General features: G+C 38.1%; 1 protein-coding gene across 3 annotated transcripts in view; it reads left to right on the plus strand.

Annotated features, from left to right (window-relative positions):
• LOC103661005 (zinc finger protein 573) overlaps nucleotides 1–20923 on the plus strand; it is a 64719-nt gene that overhangs the window by 29174 nt on the left and 14622 nt on the right. For 2 of the 3 annotated variants that reach the window (XM_008688663.2, XM_040633906.1), the window contains exon 1: nucleotides 16862–16937. Coding sequence is in view for 1 of the 3 variants with exons in the window: in XM_040633907.1 (XP_040489841.1) it covers nucleotides 6250–7920 (1671 nt within the window). In the remaining 2 variants the exon portion in view is untranslated. Of the gene's footprint in view, nucleotides 1–6249; nucleotides 7921–16861; nucleotides 16938–20923 lie in introns of those variants that run through there. The other variant, XM_040633907.1, reaches the window with a different exon arrangement.

The following is a 20923-nucleotide window of genomic DNA, read 5'->3' on the forward strand; positions in this document are numbered from 1 at the left end:
TTGGATATTATTGCTGTCTCCTTTCCCTTTTATTAATTTTGAGAGAATCACATTAGTGACATTGCTTTAAAATTACAATATTTGGCATTGTGGATCTTCTGTGTTATTTGTGGGCACTATTTTGTAAAAGTACCTTTATCTTTCTTTCTGATTTGTTTTCATTTTGTTGCTCTTTCTGTAGCTTCTTGCAATAAATGTTTAGATCATCAGTTTTCAGGTTTTCTTTTCTCATATGTATTTAAATCTGTTATATAATTTTTTTCTACTTCAACTATGTTAGATATAAATGGATGCAGATGTTATAATTTGGTTCAAAATATTTTCTATATGGAAATTTAGAAAATACTGCCTTAGATACACTATTTTCTTTCTTTCTCCCAGCTTTTTGTTTTTAAAAATTACCAAGCCAAATGAGAATATTATAAATATATATGTAGTTAATTACCCTTCACATAGATTTAACTTTGGTTATTAACATTTTGCCTTTTTCTCTCTATATATGCACCTTTCTTCTTGGCTCACTTGATGGCAAGTAGTGGGTTAATCATTAAATTTCACCTCTCAAGCACTTCTGTGTGCCTGTCCTAAGAAAAAAGGCTTTCTTCTATAAAGTCACACTATTATTATCATAGCAATTCAGCTTACCATCTAATATAGAGTCCATATTTAAATTTTTGAACTTTTTCCAAAAAATATCATTTGTAAAGTTTATTTCCAGGATCCATTCCAGATTCATACACTGCACTGCATTTGGGTGTTAGGCTTTTTATCTTACTGTTATCCTACCTTTTTTTTTCACTTTGAGTTTGATTATTTTGTAGCATCCAGTTTAGTTTTCTTATGGAATTTCTGCATTCTAGGTTTGAAGTTTTCTTCCTATAATTAGAATAAGGTTGAACATTTTTGCCCAGAATACTACCGAAGTGGTGTGTAATTATTTTTTTTTAGTAAACTTTATTTTAGATTGATTCTAGATTTATGGAATGTTACTAAGATAGTAGAGAGACTTCCTGTCTATACCTCTCCTGATTTCTACCATTGTTAAAATCTTACATCACTAACCTGCATTTGTCGAAATTAAGAAAATGACATTGGTATTAAAAACCCTTGGCTCCATTTGTATATTTCACCTTTTTTTCCATTAATGTCATTTTTCCGTTCCAGGATCCTTCCATAGGGTAGCATATTGCATTAATTTGTCATGTCTCTCTGGTTTGTGACAGTTTTTCAATCTTTCCTTGTCTTGCAGGAATTTGACTGTCTTGACAGACCCTGCCAGGTATCCTTCAGAATATCCCCAATCTGGGTCTGTTGTTTTTCTCAGGATTAGGCTGGAGATAGGGGTTTTTATAAAGACTGCAACAGAAGTGAAATGTCCCTTTCATCATATCATATGAGGGGTACATCATATCCATGTGACATCACTGGTGATGTTAACTTTTCTCCACTCCAAAGTTACTGTTTTTCCTTTTCCATACTCCACTCTTTAGAAGCAGCCCACTAAGTATAGCTCACCCTGTGGGTAGGGGTGCAGGATTGGGAATTAAGTTTATGTAGGGTAGAAAATCTATATATTTTATCTGGAATTCTGTATAAAAGATTTGTCTCTTCTCCCTTTATTTAAGTGTGGACTCCTATTTATTTTACACTTGGAGATCTAATTACATGTTATGTTCTTTCTTTTGCTTTGGACACAGATAGCTTTTTTAGTTTGGTTCCTGTGTCCATTAATATCCCCCATCCTTTTGTTTTTTGAAGATTTCTTTCCTGATACGATTTTCAGATTCATTTTGTTTTTTCCCCTTGCCTGCTCCTAGAGTCTGCCATTTCTCCTAAGAGCCCAGGTTCCTTTTATTGGAAAGTAGTATTTAGAAACCAAGATTGGGGTGCTAGGTATACTCATTGCTGTCAGTATGCCACTGCCTCTATGCCCTCTACACGACCTAATCCGGCAGTAAATGTATGTGTATTCACCCATGTGTACTAACCTATAGCTGTAATCGTTTTATTATCTATCTGTCTGTATCTACATTAAGCTAAACATGAGCTCAAACTGATGTCTCCAACTCTCATCCAGTATCTCAGGGTCATTCTAGCCTTCTTGTCTTGTTTATCTGTTACTTTTTTCTCTGACAGTGAAAAAACTGGCTCCCACCATCCATCATCCATCCCCATGAGAAACAATTACTAACTCGGTAGTTCCAATTGCAGTTCCTTTGGCCTTTAATTTTCAGTTAAAACATTGTTTTTTAAAGTTTGTAACTATTATTACATCATAGGGCACAGTTTGTATAGTGTATTGATCAACTACAAGCATTTTTTAATTTCCCAATATATGTTATAATCTAGTTGGTTTTGTAATATTGATTTCTAGCATAACTTGTGATCGGGCAACATAATCTGCATGGTTTTGATCCTTTGAAATCTGTTGAGACTTGCTTTGTAGCCCAGTTTATGGTCTATTTTTATAAGTAATTTGTCTGTGACGGAAAAGGAACTGAATTCTGCAATATTTGGCTTATAGCCACGAAGTTCTAGATCCTTGTTTATTAAATGTTTCACTCAGACTTTGGATTGTATAGATATTTGGCTTATTTCATGCTGTGTTAATAGATGAGCACAAAATTAATAACCCTTGTTAAGCAATCTTCCATGTGCACTGTAGAGAATTAGAAAATAGAGACAGGTAAAAAAAAATTTTAAATATTAAAATATCTTATTCCTACCACTATAACACCTTAGTGGATATAATACACACATGCCTATACATGTTTTTCTTTTTACCAAAGAGACACCATATTCTTACTGTTTTATAACCTGATTTCTTTATCAGTGATTTTTCTGCTTTCTATTTCTATTACATTTTTATTTTCTTGCATCTTCAAAACCCAAATTCTGTTCATATTACCCCATTTGGCCCAATTTGATTTGTTTAAATCAGTATCCCAGTGCAAGACTGTGCATTCCTCTGGTTATCATACACTGAAATCTCTCTTCATTTAACACATTCCCTTTATTTATGATACTAACACTTTGAAGAGACAAGGCCACTTATATTGCAAAATTAGCCATCTTTTGAACTTATCTCAGTACTGCCCACTATACAGTTTGTTTATTCTCTACCCAGTATTTTTGTAGATTGGAAATTACTTTCTGTCCTGAGGGATTCATATTAAATATTTGTGGCTGAAGTACATCACATAGGTGATTATGTATATTCTGTCAAGAGACACAACATGTATTAAATTGCACTATTAGTTTTAGAATGTTAAAACTCAATTAAGCTAACAGTTTGATTCCTCCATTATCTATCTTTCATTTACTTCATATGTTTAATCCAACATAATCATTTTTTTTCTGCTTTTTTTTCACAATGTTGGCCAAACACAGCTTAATAGTCAGAAGCATGTGTTTTTTAACAAAAACAAAACCAAAAGTCTTTTAAATTTTCCTTACGTGTTTGGCCCAAGATTTGTGAGAATTATCTTATATCTTCCCTGCCCCATTCTTGGAATTAAACATTTCTTTAAGGATTCTCTGATCATAATAGTAGATATTTAGAGATGACAGTATAAATGATCAGGGTGCATATTGCAACTAGCCTTTTTGACATTTTTCTATTTCCTGAAAATTAACCTGTTTCAGAATTTTGTCCTTTGTAGGACTGTTTTGGATCAATATTTTCCTATGTTTGTCTTTCACTTTTATAATATCTTAATTATTTGTTTGTTCTCCCCTCTTTTATTGATTAGCTTAGCTAGTGTATCATCACACATTGAGTTTTTCCCCAAGAGATACCTTTTTGTTTTTTGTTTTGTTTTGGGAGTTTTTTTGTTTTCTTAGAGAGTGTGAGGGGGAGGGGCAGAGGGAGCGGGAGAGAGAATCTTAAGCAGGCTCCACGTCCAGTTCCGAGCCCAACGCAGGGCAGCTCGATCTCACAACCCTGAGATCACGACCTGAGTCAAAATCAAGAGTTGGACGCTAACCAACTGAGCCACCCAGGCACCCCCAAGAGATACCTTTTTGAATTTATGTGTTGATTTTCTTTTTCTAAACTCATTACATTCTGGATTTCTTTATACTTTCTGCTTTCCTTTGGCTTACTTTTATGTTTTTTCTAAACGTTTTCATAAATTGTTTAGTTTGTGTTGAGGTGACAACTTTTTGGGCATTATGATTGGATATTGTACCTTCTGAAATGTAGTATTTTCATTTTTTGTCTGGTTATAGTTCTCTAGTTTCACTGTTCATTTCCTCAGTATCATAAAGATACTGACTCTGTTTTTGATTTTTGACTGCTGACAGCTTTCAAACCCCACCTCTCTGCCCCACTTTTGGGCAAGCAGATAAAAAGCCTGAGAGCTCCCTACTTTGGTGCCCGTGGAAAGTTCAAACCATGCAAACCCCATGCCCAGGAACCCTCAGCCCTGCCCCACACCTTAGCTAACAAAAAACCCCCCAAGTCATTGTCTTCCAAATCTCTCAAGTCCTTTTCAGACCTATTTGGGAGCCACTCTGCTCTTTCTAGGAAGCCTTGTTATACAAGTAATAAATCTTCTCACACCTTCCTGATGTATATGTGTCATCATTAGTCTTGACATCCAAGTCAAAGTTTGTGTGGGTATCCATCCTGCCTCTGCTGGTTGTCCACTACATTTATTGTCCTAGCATTTAATTAGCGGAGAGCCTTTAATTTTTTAGATAAAGTGCTTTTTGTTTTCTGATGTTGCTATTATTTTCAGTGTTATTTTTTGTGGTCAGAGAATGTATCATATCACCTGTTACACACATTCCACAATTGAGTCACATACTCTTTACCTTTGACTCATGCCCCCCTCGTTCTGCACTGAAACTCCTGAATCTTCTCCTGAATCTGGATTGCCATCTTCCAGCTGATATCTGATATTTCCTTTTTTTTTTTTTTTTTAAGATCTCATTTATTTATTTGACAGAGAGAGAGGGAACACAAGCAGGGGGAGTGGGAGAGGAAGAAGCAGGCTCCCAGTGGAGGAGCCTGATGCGGGGCTCGATCCCATAACGCCAGGACCACGCCTTGAGCCGAAGGCAGACGCCCAATGACTGAGCCACCCAGGCGCCCCTGATATTTCCTTTTAACAGTTCCAGGCACTCTGGTATCCCAAGACTTTACTCCACATTTTAATGTCTTGTTTCTCTCCAGCATCTCCAAATGGAAGGAATTTCTTATTTCATTCAAGTACATGTCTGTGAATTGTCTGAAAAGGCATCAAAATGCTGGGAAGTACAAGGCTGGCTGTTCTTGAAAATAAAGGAAAGGAAGAGAGGATGTGAAAAAGGATATGAACCAACACAGATTTAGCATATTTAGAATGGAGGAGGAATAATAAAACTCAACTGAAGATAAGTAAAAACAATTATTTGGCACCTGTGATATATCAGAACATTGTAATTCAGCGATGAAAAAAGGAAGGATCGTGTCTGTTCTTGGGGAAGTTTAAGGAAATGTAAATAGAATATCAAATAAGGAAACCAATGATATCATAATTGGAAACAAAGGGATGTTGGAAGGAATGAAGTGCTAGAACGTAAAAAGAGAGACATGGGTATACTTAGATGGAGTTAACAGGTGCAGCCTTTCCAAGGGATAGGACATTTATCCTGAGACTGAAGGATGAGAAGGATCAGCTTACAAAGTGCCCAGGTCCAAGGAGTCTTGTCAGATGAAACAGTCTGTGGAAGGTATCAAGTGATAGAGAAGTTTGTACTATATCCTAAGTGCTGAAAAGAGAGAACATGAAAGGAGGTAGGGGCCAAGGGGGCAGTGTTTGGACATGGTAGAAGGAGTCCTGCTATGCTCTGAAAGGGGTTTGGATCATATTCCAAGAGTAAAGAGAAACACTAGAGAAACAGGATAAATTCTTAACCTTTGTTCTGCATTTCAATCAGTGGTAGAAAGATTCAAAATAGAGATGCTAAGGTTTTTTTCCCTCAATTCGAATTTAGTTAGTCTGTGATAGAACCCGGATATCAGATTTATAACAAATTTGCCAAAGATTCTGCCCCCACATAAATTTCAGTAACTTCACTATCTCACATAACTTCACATAAACATCTCTGAACTCATGGCCTTTCAAAAATTTCACAACCATATTTTACAATTTAGTAAGCCCTTCACTTATTATGAGTGTTGGTTCATATTTCTTTCATAGAAGTTCCATGTTTTCTAGTATAAGAAATACAAATGTCTTTTGTTTTCTTTTTTTGTTTCAGATTTGGATTTACATTGTAAGGTAATCAGCTATGTAGAAATGTCTACTTATGAAAAAGATATATCTTCTACACAACATCAGAGCACATATAACAGTGAGAAACTCTATGAATGTAAGAAATGTCAGAAGAAATTTAGTAGTGGCTATCAATTTATTCTACATCACAGGTTTCATATTGGCAGAAGACCCTATGAATGCAAGGAATGTGGGAAGAACTTTCGTAGTGGCTATCAACTTACCCTGCATCAGAGATTTCATACTGGTGAGAAACCCTATGATTGTACAGAATGTGGAAAGAACTTTAAAAGTGGTTATCAACTTACTGTACATCAGAGATTTCATACTGGTGAGAAAACCTATGAATGTAGGGAATGTGGGAAGGCCTTTATTTATGCCTCACACATTGTTCAGCATGAGAGAATCCACACTGGCAGGAGGCCTTATGAATGTCAGGAATGTGGGAAGGCCTTTCGTCAAGGTGGACACCTTAGAATTCATCAAAGAATTCATACCGGTGAGAAACCCTATAAATGTCAAGAATGTGGGAAGGCTTTTAGTAGGCGCTCAAACCTCGTTGAACATGGGCAAATCCATACTGATGAGAAACCGTATGTATGTGAGAAATGTGGCAAGGCCTTTAAAAGAGGTCACCAACTTACCATACATCAGAGTGTTCATACTGGTAAAAAACCATATGAGTGTAAAGAATGTGGAAAGGGCTATACCACTGCCTCATACCTTATTTTACATCATAGAATTCATAAAGTTGGCAAACCATATGAATGTAAGGAATGTAAGAAAACCTTTACCTTGTATAGAAATCTTACTCGCCATCAGCGTATTCACACTGGTGAGAAACTTTTTGAATGTAAGCAATGTGGGAAGGCCTATACTACTGGCTCAAAACTTTTTCAACATCAGAAAACTCACACTGGTGAGAAGCCCTATGAATGTAAGGAATGTGGAAAGGCCTTTAGCTTGTATGGATACCTTCATCAACATCAGAAAGTCCATACTGGTGTGAAACCCTTTGAATGTAAGGAGTGTAAAAAAACCTTTACTTTGTATAGAAATCTTATTCGACATCAGAGTATTCATACTGGTAAGAAACTTTTTGAATGTAAGGAATGTGGGAAGGTCTATAGTACTGCCTCAAACCTTGTGCAACATCAGAAAACTCATACTGGTGAGAAACCCTATGAATGTAAAGAGTGTGGTAAAACCTTTAGCTTGCATGGATATCTTAATCAACATCAGAAAATCCATACTGGTGTGAAACCCTATGAGTGTAAGATATGTAGGAAAACCTTTACTTTCTATAGAAACCTTACCCTACACCAGAGTATTCATACTGACGAGAAACCTTTTAAATGTAAGGAATGTGGGAAGACCTTTAGACGTAGTTCACACCTTACTGCACATCAGAGTATTCATGCTGATAAGAAACCCTATGAATGTAAGAAATGTGGGAAGTCCTTTAAAATGTATGGCTACCTTACACAACATCAGAAAATTCATACTGGTGGGAAACCCTATGACTGTACGGAATGTGGGAAAGCCTTTAGTCGTGCTTCAAACCTTGTTCAACATGAGAGAATTCATACTGGTGAAAAACCCTACATGTGTAAGAAGTGTGGGGAAGCCTTCAGATATGGTTCAGCCCTTAAAGCACATCAGGGAATGCATACAGATATGAAACTCTAAGAACATAAGGAATGTGACAGTGCCTTTAGGCATGGCCCAGCTTTTTTAACATCAGGCAGTTCACACTGGTGAGAAATTATTGAATGTTAGTCTTTATAGATATGTCTTCACAAGATGAGAGAGTTCATAATGTAGTTGTTATCACTTTATAAAGATTTCAGTGTCACTTCTGTTTTAATGGAATGTTTGACTTTTTAAACAATAGCAAATTAAACCCTGAATAGCCAAAGCAATCTTGAAAAAGAATAAAACTCGAGGTATCATGATCCCAGATTTCAAGATATACTACAAAGCTGTAATAATCAAAACAGTGTGGTACCGACATAAAAAGAGGCACATGGACCAATGGAACAGAATAGAGAGCCCAGAAATAAATCCACAATTATATGGTCAATTAAGCTTCAACAGAGGAGGCAAAAATATGCAATGGGAAAAAGACAGTCTCTTCCGCAAATGCTGTTGGGAAAACTGGACCACTTCCTTACACCATACACTAAAAATAAACTCAAAATGGATTAACGACCTAAATGTGAAACCCCAAACCATAAAAAGTCTAGAAGAGAGCACAGGTAGTAATTTCTCTGACATCGGTCATAGCAACATTTTTCTAGATAGGTCCCCTGAGGGAAGAGAAACAAAAGCAAAAATAAACTACTGGGACTACATCAAAATAAAAAGCTTCTGCACAGCAAAGGAAACAATCAACAAAACTAAAAGGCAACCTACAAAATTGGAGAATGTATTTGCAAATGACATCCAATAAAGGGTTGTATCCAAAAAATATTTAAAAACTTACACAACTCAACACCAAAAAAAAAAAAAAAAATCCAGTTTAAAAATGGGCAGAAGACGTGAACAAATATTTCTCCAAAGAAGACACAAGAGGGCCAACAGACACATAAAAAGATGCTCAACATCACTCATCATCAGAATCAAAACCATGATGAGGTATCACCTCACACCTGTCAGAATGGCTAAAATCAACAACACAAGAAACAGTGTTAGCAAAGATATGGAGAAAAAGGAACCCTCTTACACTGTTGGGGGGAATGCAAACTGATGTAGCCACTGAAGGAAACAGAATGGAGGTTCCTGAAAAAATTAAAAATTGAATTATCACAGGGCCCACTAATTCCACTACTGGATATTTATCCAAAGAATACAAAAACACCAATTTGAAAAGATGTATGCACCCCTATATTTATTGTAGCATTATATACAATAGCCAAATTATGAAAGCAGCCCAAGTGTCCATCAATAAATGAATGGATAAAGAAGATATATATGCCATCAAAAAGAATGAAATCTTGGCATTTGCAACAACACGGATAGATCTAGAGGTTATAATGCTAAGTGAAATAAGTCAGAGAAAGACCAATACCGTATCATTTCACTCATACGTGGAATTTAAGAAGCAAAACAAATAAAAATAGACAAGCCAAAAAACAGACTCTTAACTATAGAGAACAGACTGATGGTTACCACTCTGGGGGCTGGGGAGGATGGGTGAAATAGGTGAAGGGGATTAAGAGTACTTATGATGAGCACCGAGTAATGTATAGAATTGTTGAATCAGTGTATTGTACACCTGAAGCTAATATGTTGACTATACTGGAATTAAAATTTTTTAAAAAAACAATGACATTTAAAAAAATGGGAATCTCAATTTTTTCATGCCTACAACGTGCATGGAATTTTCAATTAACTTTGTTAATTCGGGGGCGCCTGGGTGGCTCAGTCTGTTAAGCGTCTGCCTTTGGCTCCCCTCATGATCCCAGGGTTCTGGGATTGGGCCCTACATCTAGCTCCCTCCTCAGCGGGGAGCCTCCTTCTGCCTCTGCCACTTCCCCTGCTTGTGCTCTCTCTCTAGAGTGCCCACTCTCTCTTTCTGTCAAAATCTTTTTAAAAAAATTTGTTAATGAATGGCTAAAAGCCTTCTGTAATAACGGCCATGTTACAAATTACCTCAAATCTTAATGGCTTATCACAATAGCTCTCACAGTTTCTGGGGGTCAGAAATTCAGGAGTGACTTGGCTGAGTGCTTCTGGATTGGGTTTTTCATGAGATTTCAGTCATCCGGAGGCTTGACACCGGCTGAAGGATCAGGTCGGGTGGCTCACTCACATTGCCTGCTGGCACAGAGAGAGAGTGTCAGGAGAAAGCCGTCCTCACCCACAGGGGACCTGATTTACATGAGGAAATCCTGGACTTGAGGTTGATGCTGTAAATGGGAAAGGCTTCTGGCACTTCTTGAGTATATTTTGCATGTGGTAAGAATGTAAACCATTTATACTCAGAGGACCAGTGGTTGTGTTTTTAAAAATATATCCGCAAATTCTTTGAAACTGCACCCTTAAAAACTGAAGTTTTTCTCTTGCTGCATTCCAGGCTACCTGAAAATCTGAGTAAGTATGTCTGCTTCTCACAGTTTCTGTGGGTCAGGAATTTGGGAGCAGATGTGCGAAGGAGTTCTGGTGCCAGGTATCTCATGGGTTGAAGATCTTGAAGGGATTGACTGGGGTTGGAGGATCTGCTTTCAAAGGTGCCTTAGTTTTGTGGCTCATAAGTTCATCCTGGCAAATATTTCCTCTCTGGAGGGACCTTTCCATGTGCTGCTTGAGTGTCCTTGCGATAGGATAATTGGCTTTTCTCAGAAGTAATCCTTGCTATAATCTAGCCTTGGCAGTCACTTCTGCCTCATCCTCCTTAGTAGTAAATAGGTCAAGTCCAGCGCACATCCACCAGGAGAGGAATCCAGCTTCACCTTTTGAAGGGGGAAGTGTCAAAACATTTGCAGACATATTTTTAAATCACCATACCTGCCAACACTGCTCAATCATTGTTCAACTCTCCAAAATTAATAATAAACGTGTTTGTGTCATGTATACAGAAATTCTTTAAGCCACAGCAGTTACCTTACCTGTCATCGTTGCCATTCTACCAACTTATGGATAGTGTGTTATCGGCCACGATACTTATCATCTATCATGGCATCATTTGCAAAGTGCTAATCAGGAATACATGATAGTCTTATTATGGAGATTAATTAAAGTCATACTTGTAAAACCTTGGAAGATTATCTGGCATATAACCTGTGTTCGATAAATATGAGCTGGTACTCTCATCAGTACTTCTGTTGCTGATAGTTTTTATGAGTGAGATTTTATCAGTTTAATTTCAAACAGCTTCTTAAATCCACTCATTAAATTTTACATAATTCTGGAAATAAGTATATGATTTAGGGTGTGTAGAGATTATGAAAATAGCAACAATTCATATTCTCTATTCACATTTAAGATTAGGTAGGAATTAATGGGCTAGTAAAAAGTAAATTATTCTTTTGAAGATTTTTCCTAAATTTGTAATATAAATATTTCTTTTTTAATCAGTATCTAGTCTAAGTTAATATATTGCATTTGGGATTTTTTTTTCTTTTCTAAGGTAGTACTTTTTTATGTCTTTGATATTTTTTTTTTAAGATTTTATTTATTTATTTGACAGAGAGACAGCCAGTGAGAGAGGGAACACAAGCAGGGGGAGTGGGAGAGGAAGAAGCAGGCTCCCAGCAGAGGAGCCTGATGTGGGGCTCAATCCCATAATGCTGGGACCACGCCTTGAGCAGAAGGCAGACGCTTAACGACTGTGCTACCCAGGCGCCCCTTAAGGATTTTTATTTTATTTATTTGACACAGAGAGAGAGCACAAGCAGGGGGAGAGGGAAAAGCAGGCTCCCTACTGAGCAGGGATTCAGACGTGGGTCTTGATCCCAGGACCCTCGGATCATGATCTGAGCCGAAGGCAGACACTTAACGGACAGAACCACCCAGGCATCCCTATGTCTTTGATCTTTTTGTAACGTGTCTAGAGTGCCCACATTCTTGATTTATTTCCTCCTGATATGATTTGTTGATTTGTCCCTCATTTTTCCTATAAATTGGAAATTATATCCAGAGACTTCATTAAGTTCAGGCACCTGGGTGGCTCAGTCGGTTGGTTAAGCATCCAACTCAGTTTCGGCTCAGGCCAAATCTCAAGGTTGTGGGATTGAGCCCCATGTCAGGGCTCTGTGCTCATTGTGGAGTCAGCTTGAGATTATCTCTCCTCTCTCTTTCCTTCTCCCTCCCCCTCTGCCCTTCCCCAGCTCACTCTCTCATAAATAAATAAATAAATAAACAAACAAACATTTTAAAAAGTAATGTTATCCATTTTTTGTTATGTAGTTTTCAGTGGCTTATTAAAATTTCCCTATTATTACTTTTGCCAGTTTAAACTTTTAATCACTGAGGGACATCTGATTTAAAGATCATAATTATATGTCAAAACTGTCCATTGATCCTCATAGATTTACCCATTTTTTAATTTATATGTCACTGGAATATAAAATAAGATACATACAATTTTAGAAGTTGCATCTTTCTAGAGAATTAAACTTTTTATCAACATGTAGTGTTTTTTTTTTAGTCTATAGTCATCCTTTCAAATTAATCTTGTCTGCTCCAAAATTATGTTAACTTTCTTTTGTAAGTATTTAACTGGTATAATTTTTATCATCTTTTTCATTGCCTTTCTCCTTAAGCTTTAGATGTGACCCGTTTAACACCTACACCTACATTTTTATTTTTATTTATTTTTTTAAAGATTATATTTTTTAAGTAATCTCCACACCCTAAGTGGGACTTGAGCTCACAACCCCAAGATCAAGAGTGGCATGCTCCACCTAAGCCAGCCAGGTGCCCCTATTTTTATATTTTTAATAGAAAAAACCCCAAAGTTTTATTTTGTGCAGTGGAGTCTCAATAATGAAATTGAGACCTCCTTAATTTTTAAATTTTTAATGGAATTAATCCACTTAAATTACCAATGATTATTGACAAACATGAATCATTTTTAGTTGTCTCATGTTCTTTCTGTGTTTTTCTCTTAGTTTCTTGTTTTCTTTCACATTTACCTATTCTTTCTCGATCCATTTTTTTTCTTTTATCACTTTGGAAAATTTTCACTCTTGTTTGATTCTGTAGGCTGCTAATATAGAAATAGAACAAGCATTTTAACGTAAGAAAGTCCACATCTAATTGATACTTACAGTTTTCCACACACCAATAATTGTTAGAATTCTTCAATTTCAGGGGCACTTGAGTGGCTCAGGTGGTTAAGCTGGACTCTTGATTTTGGCTCAGGTCATGATCTCAGGGTCCTGAGATGAGCCCTAAGTGTGTCTCCTCACTGGGTGTGGAGCCTGCTTAAGGTTCTCTCTCCCTAACCCTCTGCCCCTCCCTCCTGGTACCCACGTGTGTGTTCTCTCTCTTAAAAAAAAAAAAAAAAAAAAAAAAGCTTTAATTTCAACCTGGCACCTCCACCTACTGCCAGGTGGCAGCTGTCGGTGCAACAGGCACCCCATCAATGATTGTAAGGCCCTTTTGGCTCCCCAGCCAGATGTCACCCCAACCTGGATCTGGGCAAGCCTGTGCAGGCGAGAGGGAAAGGTGAGGATGATGGCTCAGGGAAGCAGAAGATGCTGCCATCAGCTTGGTGTTGGACCAGAGCAGCTTGTGTCTGGACCACCCGGAAGAGAACCTCTGCCTCCACATCTGTCTCCAGAAGCTGTCTGAGTCCAACCAGCAGACATGCTTTGAGTTCCAGCCCAGCTCAGGGAGGCCTCTAGGTTCTGCTAGCCCCCAATCAGGCCCAAACCCTTCCTCCCTGGGCTAGGCTTTGGCCCTGGGCACTCAGCACCTGACTTAGATACCTTCTCAAGGTCTGACCTACAGGTCCCCTGGTAGGTCTACCTACCTGGGCCAGCCCCCACCACTTGGCATCCCCTCCTGGGGCCAGGTGTGAGCCTGTGACCCACCTTACCTGCCTGTCCAGTTCCTGAGCACTTCCCCACTCCTCCCAAGCCTTGAGTGTCTACATTAAGCAGATCTCAAACACCAATGAATGAATTAAAAAAAAAGAAGAAGAATGCTTCCACTTAAATCCTCCCTTAAAAGTTGTTATTATGTAGTTCATTGATAATTTGTCCTTTAATTTTTTTCAGGGTTTTTTTTTCTAAGATTTTTATTTATTCGTTTGAGGGAGAGAGAGAGCATGAGCGGAGGAGAGAGGCAGAGGCAAAGGGGGAAACACTCCCCACTGAGCAGGGAGCCTGACACGGGGCTCCATCCCAGGACCCTGAAATCATGACCTCAGCCAAAGGCAGATGCTTCACCATCTGAGCCACCCAGGTGCCCCTCGTATTTTTAATTGAACAAGTTAGACATTATATTAACAGTTCACACAGTAAATGGTAAGATACATACAGGTTATACAGTAGGAATAGTTTGCACATTTTGTCATATTTTATTGTTTTTTATTTTCTGTTTTCTGTTGAATTACTTTCTGCCTTCATCTTTGTTATTTCCTTCTTTCTGCCTTTTTTGGTTTTTTTTGACCAAGCTCTATACCCAACGTGTGGGCTCCAACTCACCACCCTCAGATCAAGAGTCACACACTCTACCTACCTAGCCAGTCAGGCACCTCCGCTTGCTTTATTTTTAGTTTGCCCTTCTTTTATTGAGATCTTTCTTTTTACCCCTTTGTCCCCCCCATTTTCAGAAGCAAGTCAATCTGTGTAGCCCATCTTTAAGAAAGAGTTACACATTCTGGAATTTTTAAGGTCGATTATAACATTTTAAAAAATTGTGATTAAAGGGGATGCATTGGGCTCCCTGCTCAGTGGGGAGCCTGCTTCTCCCTCTCCCTCTCCCTGCCGCTCCCCCTGCTTGTGCATGCTTGCTTGCGTGTGCTCTCTATCAAATAAATAAATAAAATATTTTAACAAAATAAACCTATAAACCTCTAAATTCTCATTTGGATTTAGGCACTCAGAGCAGAATGTGTGGGCAAGAAACTTGTCTGCAATGCTTTACGATTGTAATCTTCTCTTGCCATCAAGACCTTCCAGAAAATTAAATAACCTTAAATGTTCTTGAGGGGAGAATAATATTTGTAGGCTTTCACCTAGTCCTCAATTGTGAAAGTTAAGAGTTTTGATTTTTGTTTCTCTCTTTCCTTTGTACCAACCCAAAGGACAGAAATGCCTCCTGGCTTATTGCCTAGTTGAGGAGAGTTATTGAGGACCAGCAAGAGTTCCAGGGAAAACCTAGTAGATAATGTATGATGATATTTTTCTGATATATAAAGAAGAGAACAATGGTAATGAAGAGAATGTGGTAGCCTATGAATAAATATAAAGAAAACGAAGAGAAAGAGGCTGCTGAGAACGGTTTTAGAAACGGTAGATGTACAGGATTACTCAGGAGATTCATCTAAGAACTGATTTAATGGAGGAGAGAATTGATTGAAAGAAACCGGAATATGTCACCTCCAAATATATTTCTTTGACATTAAAGTTACTTTGAGCTGAAGGCAATTAAGGAGCTACAAACCCAGAAAGAACTCCCCCTTTTCTGCCTAAAGGCAAAAAAAGTTATTTTGCAGGAGACAGACTACTCACCCCAGAGAGGGCATCAGAGGAATCTGCAAACAAACCCTACACCATGTTTCCTCTTGTATATTTACCTTCCCACAGTTTGCTGCTCTTGGAAGCCTAAAACTGCTTTGTCCTGTCATTTCCCTATAAACTTACTGTTCTTTGTTGAAGATGCTATATAATTTGGAATTCTAAGCAGATCTGAGTTATTTTTGTTTCAGATTTCTCCTAGGTGATACCTACTGCCCACTTTGATAAGCTGTTTTTCTGCCCTTAATCTTGTCTTTTATTACAGGGGTCTCAGCCAGCTGCTCAGAAGGGTAGAAGGAAAATTATTTTTCCTCCCCTGATCAAGAAGTTCATAGGTTGTGGCTTCACTGTGTTTTTTTACTACTTTATTGGTATTTGTGAATGATTAATTTTTTAGTCCTTGTTCCTTCTTCTCTTAGGGTATTGACCAATATTTTAAGTGAGAAAGACATTAAATTAATACCTATTTGTCCATTTAATCTGCTATAAATATTCCCCCAAATTCATAGATGTTGATTTTGTTTTTGTTTTATTTACTTATACTATTCAAATATTTTGTATATTTATAAATAACCATTAAGATTTGCAAATAACGATTATGTGAAGGTTCTCTGTCTCTCTGTCTCTGGATTTCTCACGTTGCTTACGTTTAGAAAATCTGTAGCCTAAACCAAAATAATAAAAATACTTACAAGATATTTCTTCAGATCGGTTTTGGGGGTTGTGTTTTTTGGGTTTTTTTGTTTTTTTGTTTTTTTGTGTTTTTTTTTGCCACTTCTAATTATTCAGTCCATCTTTAATGTTTCTAAGGATGAAGAACGCAATGGAATGAAGAATGTAACGTCACCTGTATAGTATGTTAGTCGTTTACTTAACAATTCACTGGACACGCTAGACCTTTCCCCGTGGTATAAAAGTTAACATTTACATACATTACTGAACAGGTTGTCTTTTATTTCAGGGGACACAACAGACTCAGCATCCCACATTCAGATGCTCACATCTTGGCAAGCACACCATGGTCCTCGGGGCCACATCGCTGATTCTACAGGGCGAACCCTCACACACACGCCTAAGGCCTCCGAAGAGAAGCGCTCCGCAGTCCCCTTCCCAAAACTCCCTGGTCCGGGACCAGCCGGACTCGCCTTCTCCCGGCAAGAACAACCGCTGCACGCGCCCCTCGCCTCAGGTCCCCGCCTCCCGCAGGCCTGTGATCTGCGTTTGCGCACGTCCGGACCGCGCGGCCACTCCCAGAAGTCTCCGGGGCTCGGGCGCGGAGCTGGTTGTTTTACTTCCGGACTTTTACGACCCTGCGCTCCGCGTCCCACGGTGCGCGTGATGACTGGGACCTCGGGCTCTTTTTGCGTGTCCCTTGGTGGGCGCCGCCCGTGAGTGGCCCCAGTGTGAGGAAGACGTCCTTGTGGGTCACCGTGGAAAAGGCTGTGGGGACGTAGCGTGGAGCCCGCGTGCAAGGCGAGTGGCGGTGAGAGTGGGAGTCAGGAGCTCGGGTGCCGGTCCCTTCAGGCCTGTGGGTGCTCAAGCCGCAGAGAAGGGTGCTTGTGTCCTTGTGAGAAAGACGGGAAGAGTGTGTGTTTGTGGGAGGCGGAACTGGGGTGCAGTGGTAAGACTAGGAGAGGTGCGCCGTTGCCCTCTTGTGACGGAGACGTAAGGTCCGTGCCCTTCATCTGAGCTTGGTGAGTGGCTCTGGGACCGGTGGCTCTGGGTTTGCTGCCGCTTCCTCCACCTTCCTGTCAGCCACGTATGACTACCACAGAGAAACGACTCCTGGCGGGAAACCATATACTGAGCCCTCCATGGAGGATTTTGGTAAAAAGGTACAGACCAGCTGTTAGAATGGGAATTTTAGATCATGATTACCCCAGAGAAAGGCTTCTAGGAACGTGTGGATAGACTCCAAGAATGGTATTCCTTCCTGGGACTGCCCCTCCCGGGAGTTTTCTGGGGTTCATTTACACACTTGAGAATGTCCGCATTCTTTGAGCCCTAAAGGGAGGAACAACGTGTGAACAGTCTTGCTTCATTCTGGTTAATATGCATGAGGTCACAGCGGATGTAGCCATGGAGGGTAGAACATAAATGCTCAGCACTGTGGTGACTGATGATTCCCTTTCAGGTTTCTGTAGTTAAGAAGCAATGAAAATATGAGGTTGTGATGTGTTTTTACAAGTTAAGGGACTGAGTCAGAATTCAAGTGTCCAAGACCAGGATTTCTTAACAGGGGTCCTTTGTATTTGTGAGTGTAGAGGGAACCACAGCTCCCTGAAATTGTGTAGATAATTGCTGCATATATTTGGAAACACTAATTTTCCAGGGGTGTACATAACTCAAAAAATTTACACTTGGTTTTATCTAGAATCAAAAATTGTTATACATTGGGACCATTTTGCACAAAATTAGTGATCAAGATAATGGGAATGGTTGAGAAAACTCTTGACATCAATGAGAGAATATTATGCAGGTGATGCAATTTCTGTTTATAAGAATTAGTTATTATAAGGAAAGAGACTTATCTAATGAAACCATCTTTGTTTGTGGATATAGTATTCAAGAAAATTTTAGGGGTGCCTGGGTGGCTCAGTTGCTTCAGCGTCTGCCTTCGGCTCAGGTCATGATTTCAGAGTCCTGGGATTGAGCCCCATGTCAGGCTCCCTGCTCAGCAGAGGGTCTGCTTCTTCCTCCCCCTTTGCTGCACCGCCTGCTGGTGTGCATGCGTGCTCTCTTTCTCAAATAAATAAAATCTAGAAAAATTTAAAATTATATATGAAGTTCATTTTTAAAAACAATGTTGTAAAACCCTTTTGGGGTTTTACAAAAGAGAAAAATTTAAATTATATATGAAGTTCATTTTTAAAAATAGAATTTTGTAAAACCCTTTTGGGAGGATTGTATCCAAAATGATATTTTAATTGGTTTTTCAGAAAAGAATGGAAGGTATGTAGCCATATTTATTGGACAGCTTCTGTGTACTCAGAAAACTTTTCTGCCTATTTTACATACATATTCTCTAATCTGCAAAGGCCATTTCCTTTCTGTTAATGGAAAAATCTTTATAGTGAAATGTATCTGATTATATCCGTGTAATATGACTAAAGGCTATTAAAGAACAGGTAAGTGGTAGTTGTTTCAATCACTGATTTTTCATGGCAGGCCTAGTATGTACAGAGTTTTAAATTTTTTTAATTTTTAAAAAAGATTTTATTTATTTATTTGTCAGAGAGAGAGTACAAGCAGGGGGAGCAGCAGGCAGAGGGAGAGCAGGCTTCCGCTGAGCAAGGAGCTCGATGCAGGACTCAGTCCCAGGAACCTGGGATCATGACCTGAGCCAAAGGCAGAACTTAACCAACTGAGCCACCCAGGCATCCCAGTATAGATTTTTTTAAATGATGAAAATACAGCCTCTGCCACAAGAGTGACTTAAATATCTTAAATACTTTTGAATATCTTTATGTTGTATTTATTATAATAGAATTAATGCAGACTTATTGCAAAAGAAATTAATATTCTAAGAAATGTGAGAAGAAAATCTCACTGTCTGAAAATAATCACTTTTAGTATTTTGGTGATCGTGTTTCCCATTTATGTGTTAAGATTTCTGTGTGGCTTTGTTTTTGTCAAACATAATTGGTGAAATAAAAGAGACAGAGTTCTACTCTTAGTTTGAAAAAGAAATCTAGCCCAATCATGGGTTTCCTTGTACCTCTGTTTGTTAAGGAGGAGGAAATGGCCAGGGATCTCCTTTGAAGAACATTCATTTTTCACCTTTTAGATGTTAGGAATGTTGTTCAAAATCTTATTGTGGCACCAAATTACTAAATAATACATCCTTTCATAATTAATAATTTAAGCAGTGGCATGTGCCTGTAGTCCCAGCTACTTGGGAGGCTGTGGCAGGAAGGATCACTTGAGCCCAGGAGATCTGTACTGTAGTGCACCATGCCCATTGGGTGTCTGCAGTAAGTTTGGCATCAATACAGGAGACCACCATGTTGCCTATGAACTGCTCCAGATTGGAATCAGAGCAAGTCAAAACTGTGCTGATCATAATTAATAATTTACAGATTTAAGGTTACTTTCAGAGAAAATTGCACTAAATTCCAATTCTAGGTGTCTGGGAAGTACAAATAATATTTCCAAAGATAGTTTTTATAACAGAAGATAAAGATTGTAATATAAATCCCCCTATTATGCAGAATAAGATTCACTCATTTGTTAAGATTGCATTTTATCACATCGTGATTATAGGTATTGATATATATTATATATGTGTGTGTGTATATACATATATATACATATATGTATATACATATATACATATATATGTATATACATATATATACTTAATATATACCCTTTATCAGTCCCCAGCAGCCATAGAGAGCAAGAACTCCATTCAGCATCATAAATCCGCTTGTGTGTGTTTACATAGCTGCTGGGAGTGAGGAAAGGGACATAATGTCTTTTCCTGTCTGGTAATCTCTCTCTCGTTACTAATGATTTTATTAAGAAGAATTATATTTTCTCAAAGATAGGAACTGAAATTTTTAAAAGTAAAGAGAAAGCCCAAGAAGCACAAATTTTCTATGAGAAAAACATAATGCAGCAGAATTAATTTCCATGTATAATAATGGATTAAGGAAAGGCATCATGTAATGACTTTCATTTTCAGTAGTGATAAATAATTTATATCAGCCATCTTATATTTTTTAGTGTTTATATAGGTTGTCTTGTTTATTCTTCAAAATAGTCATACATAGTAGGTAATTTTCTTAACCTTTCTTTGCTAATTTTGTAATAAACAGAGGCACTGAGGTATTATTAACCCTCACAGCTTAAAGCTTATTTTTAATTCCTAGAAGTCTGACAATAGAGCCTGTGTTCTTAATTTCAACAGAACATCACCTCCTACATTATTCATACCTTTTAAAACCTGTCTTCTTCACTGAGTTAATATTGTTTTCCATCATTTCCTGTGGATTATGAATGAAGCCACATTATGTCACCATATTGCAGACCATAATATATTTAACCTGTTGGCTTCTGTGAGAAAGTTATGTTTTTAATTTTTGGTTATCAAAAATTATTCTCCAGTGAACATCATTGTGCACATGCCCTACATACTTCTATAGTTATTTCCTTTAAAAATTTCCTAGAAATGGAATTCTGTGGTTTAAAAAAATCAGACTTCTGTTAAGTGCCTACAAAATTCTAGACCTAGAAATTTTTGGCTTTGGAATATTACAATCCTGGATAGCCATAGTTGCTTCCTTTAAAAACTTATTATCTAAAATGAGGTAAAATCTGAATAGAAATAATTGTAAGGCAGTGTGTGGTGAAGACCAGTGGAGAGATTTAGGTGACCTACTTTGTGAATACAGGAAAGACACACCAGTGTATCTATAGCAACAGTCAGGATATAAACAAAATATACCAATTCTATGGAATATCTGG

The sequence above is a fragment of the Ursus maritimus genome, unplaced genomic scaffold (assembly GCF_017311325.1).
Source record: "Ursus maritimus isolate PB19 unplaced genomic scaffold, ASM1731132v1 scaffold_19, whole genome shotgun sequence".
NCBI lineage: Eukaryota > Metazoa > Chordata > Mammalia > Carnivora > Ursidae > Ursus > Ursus maritimus.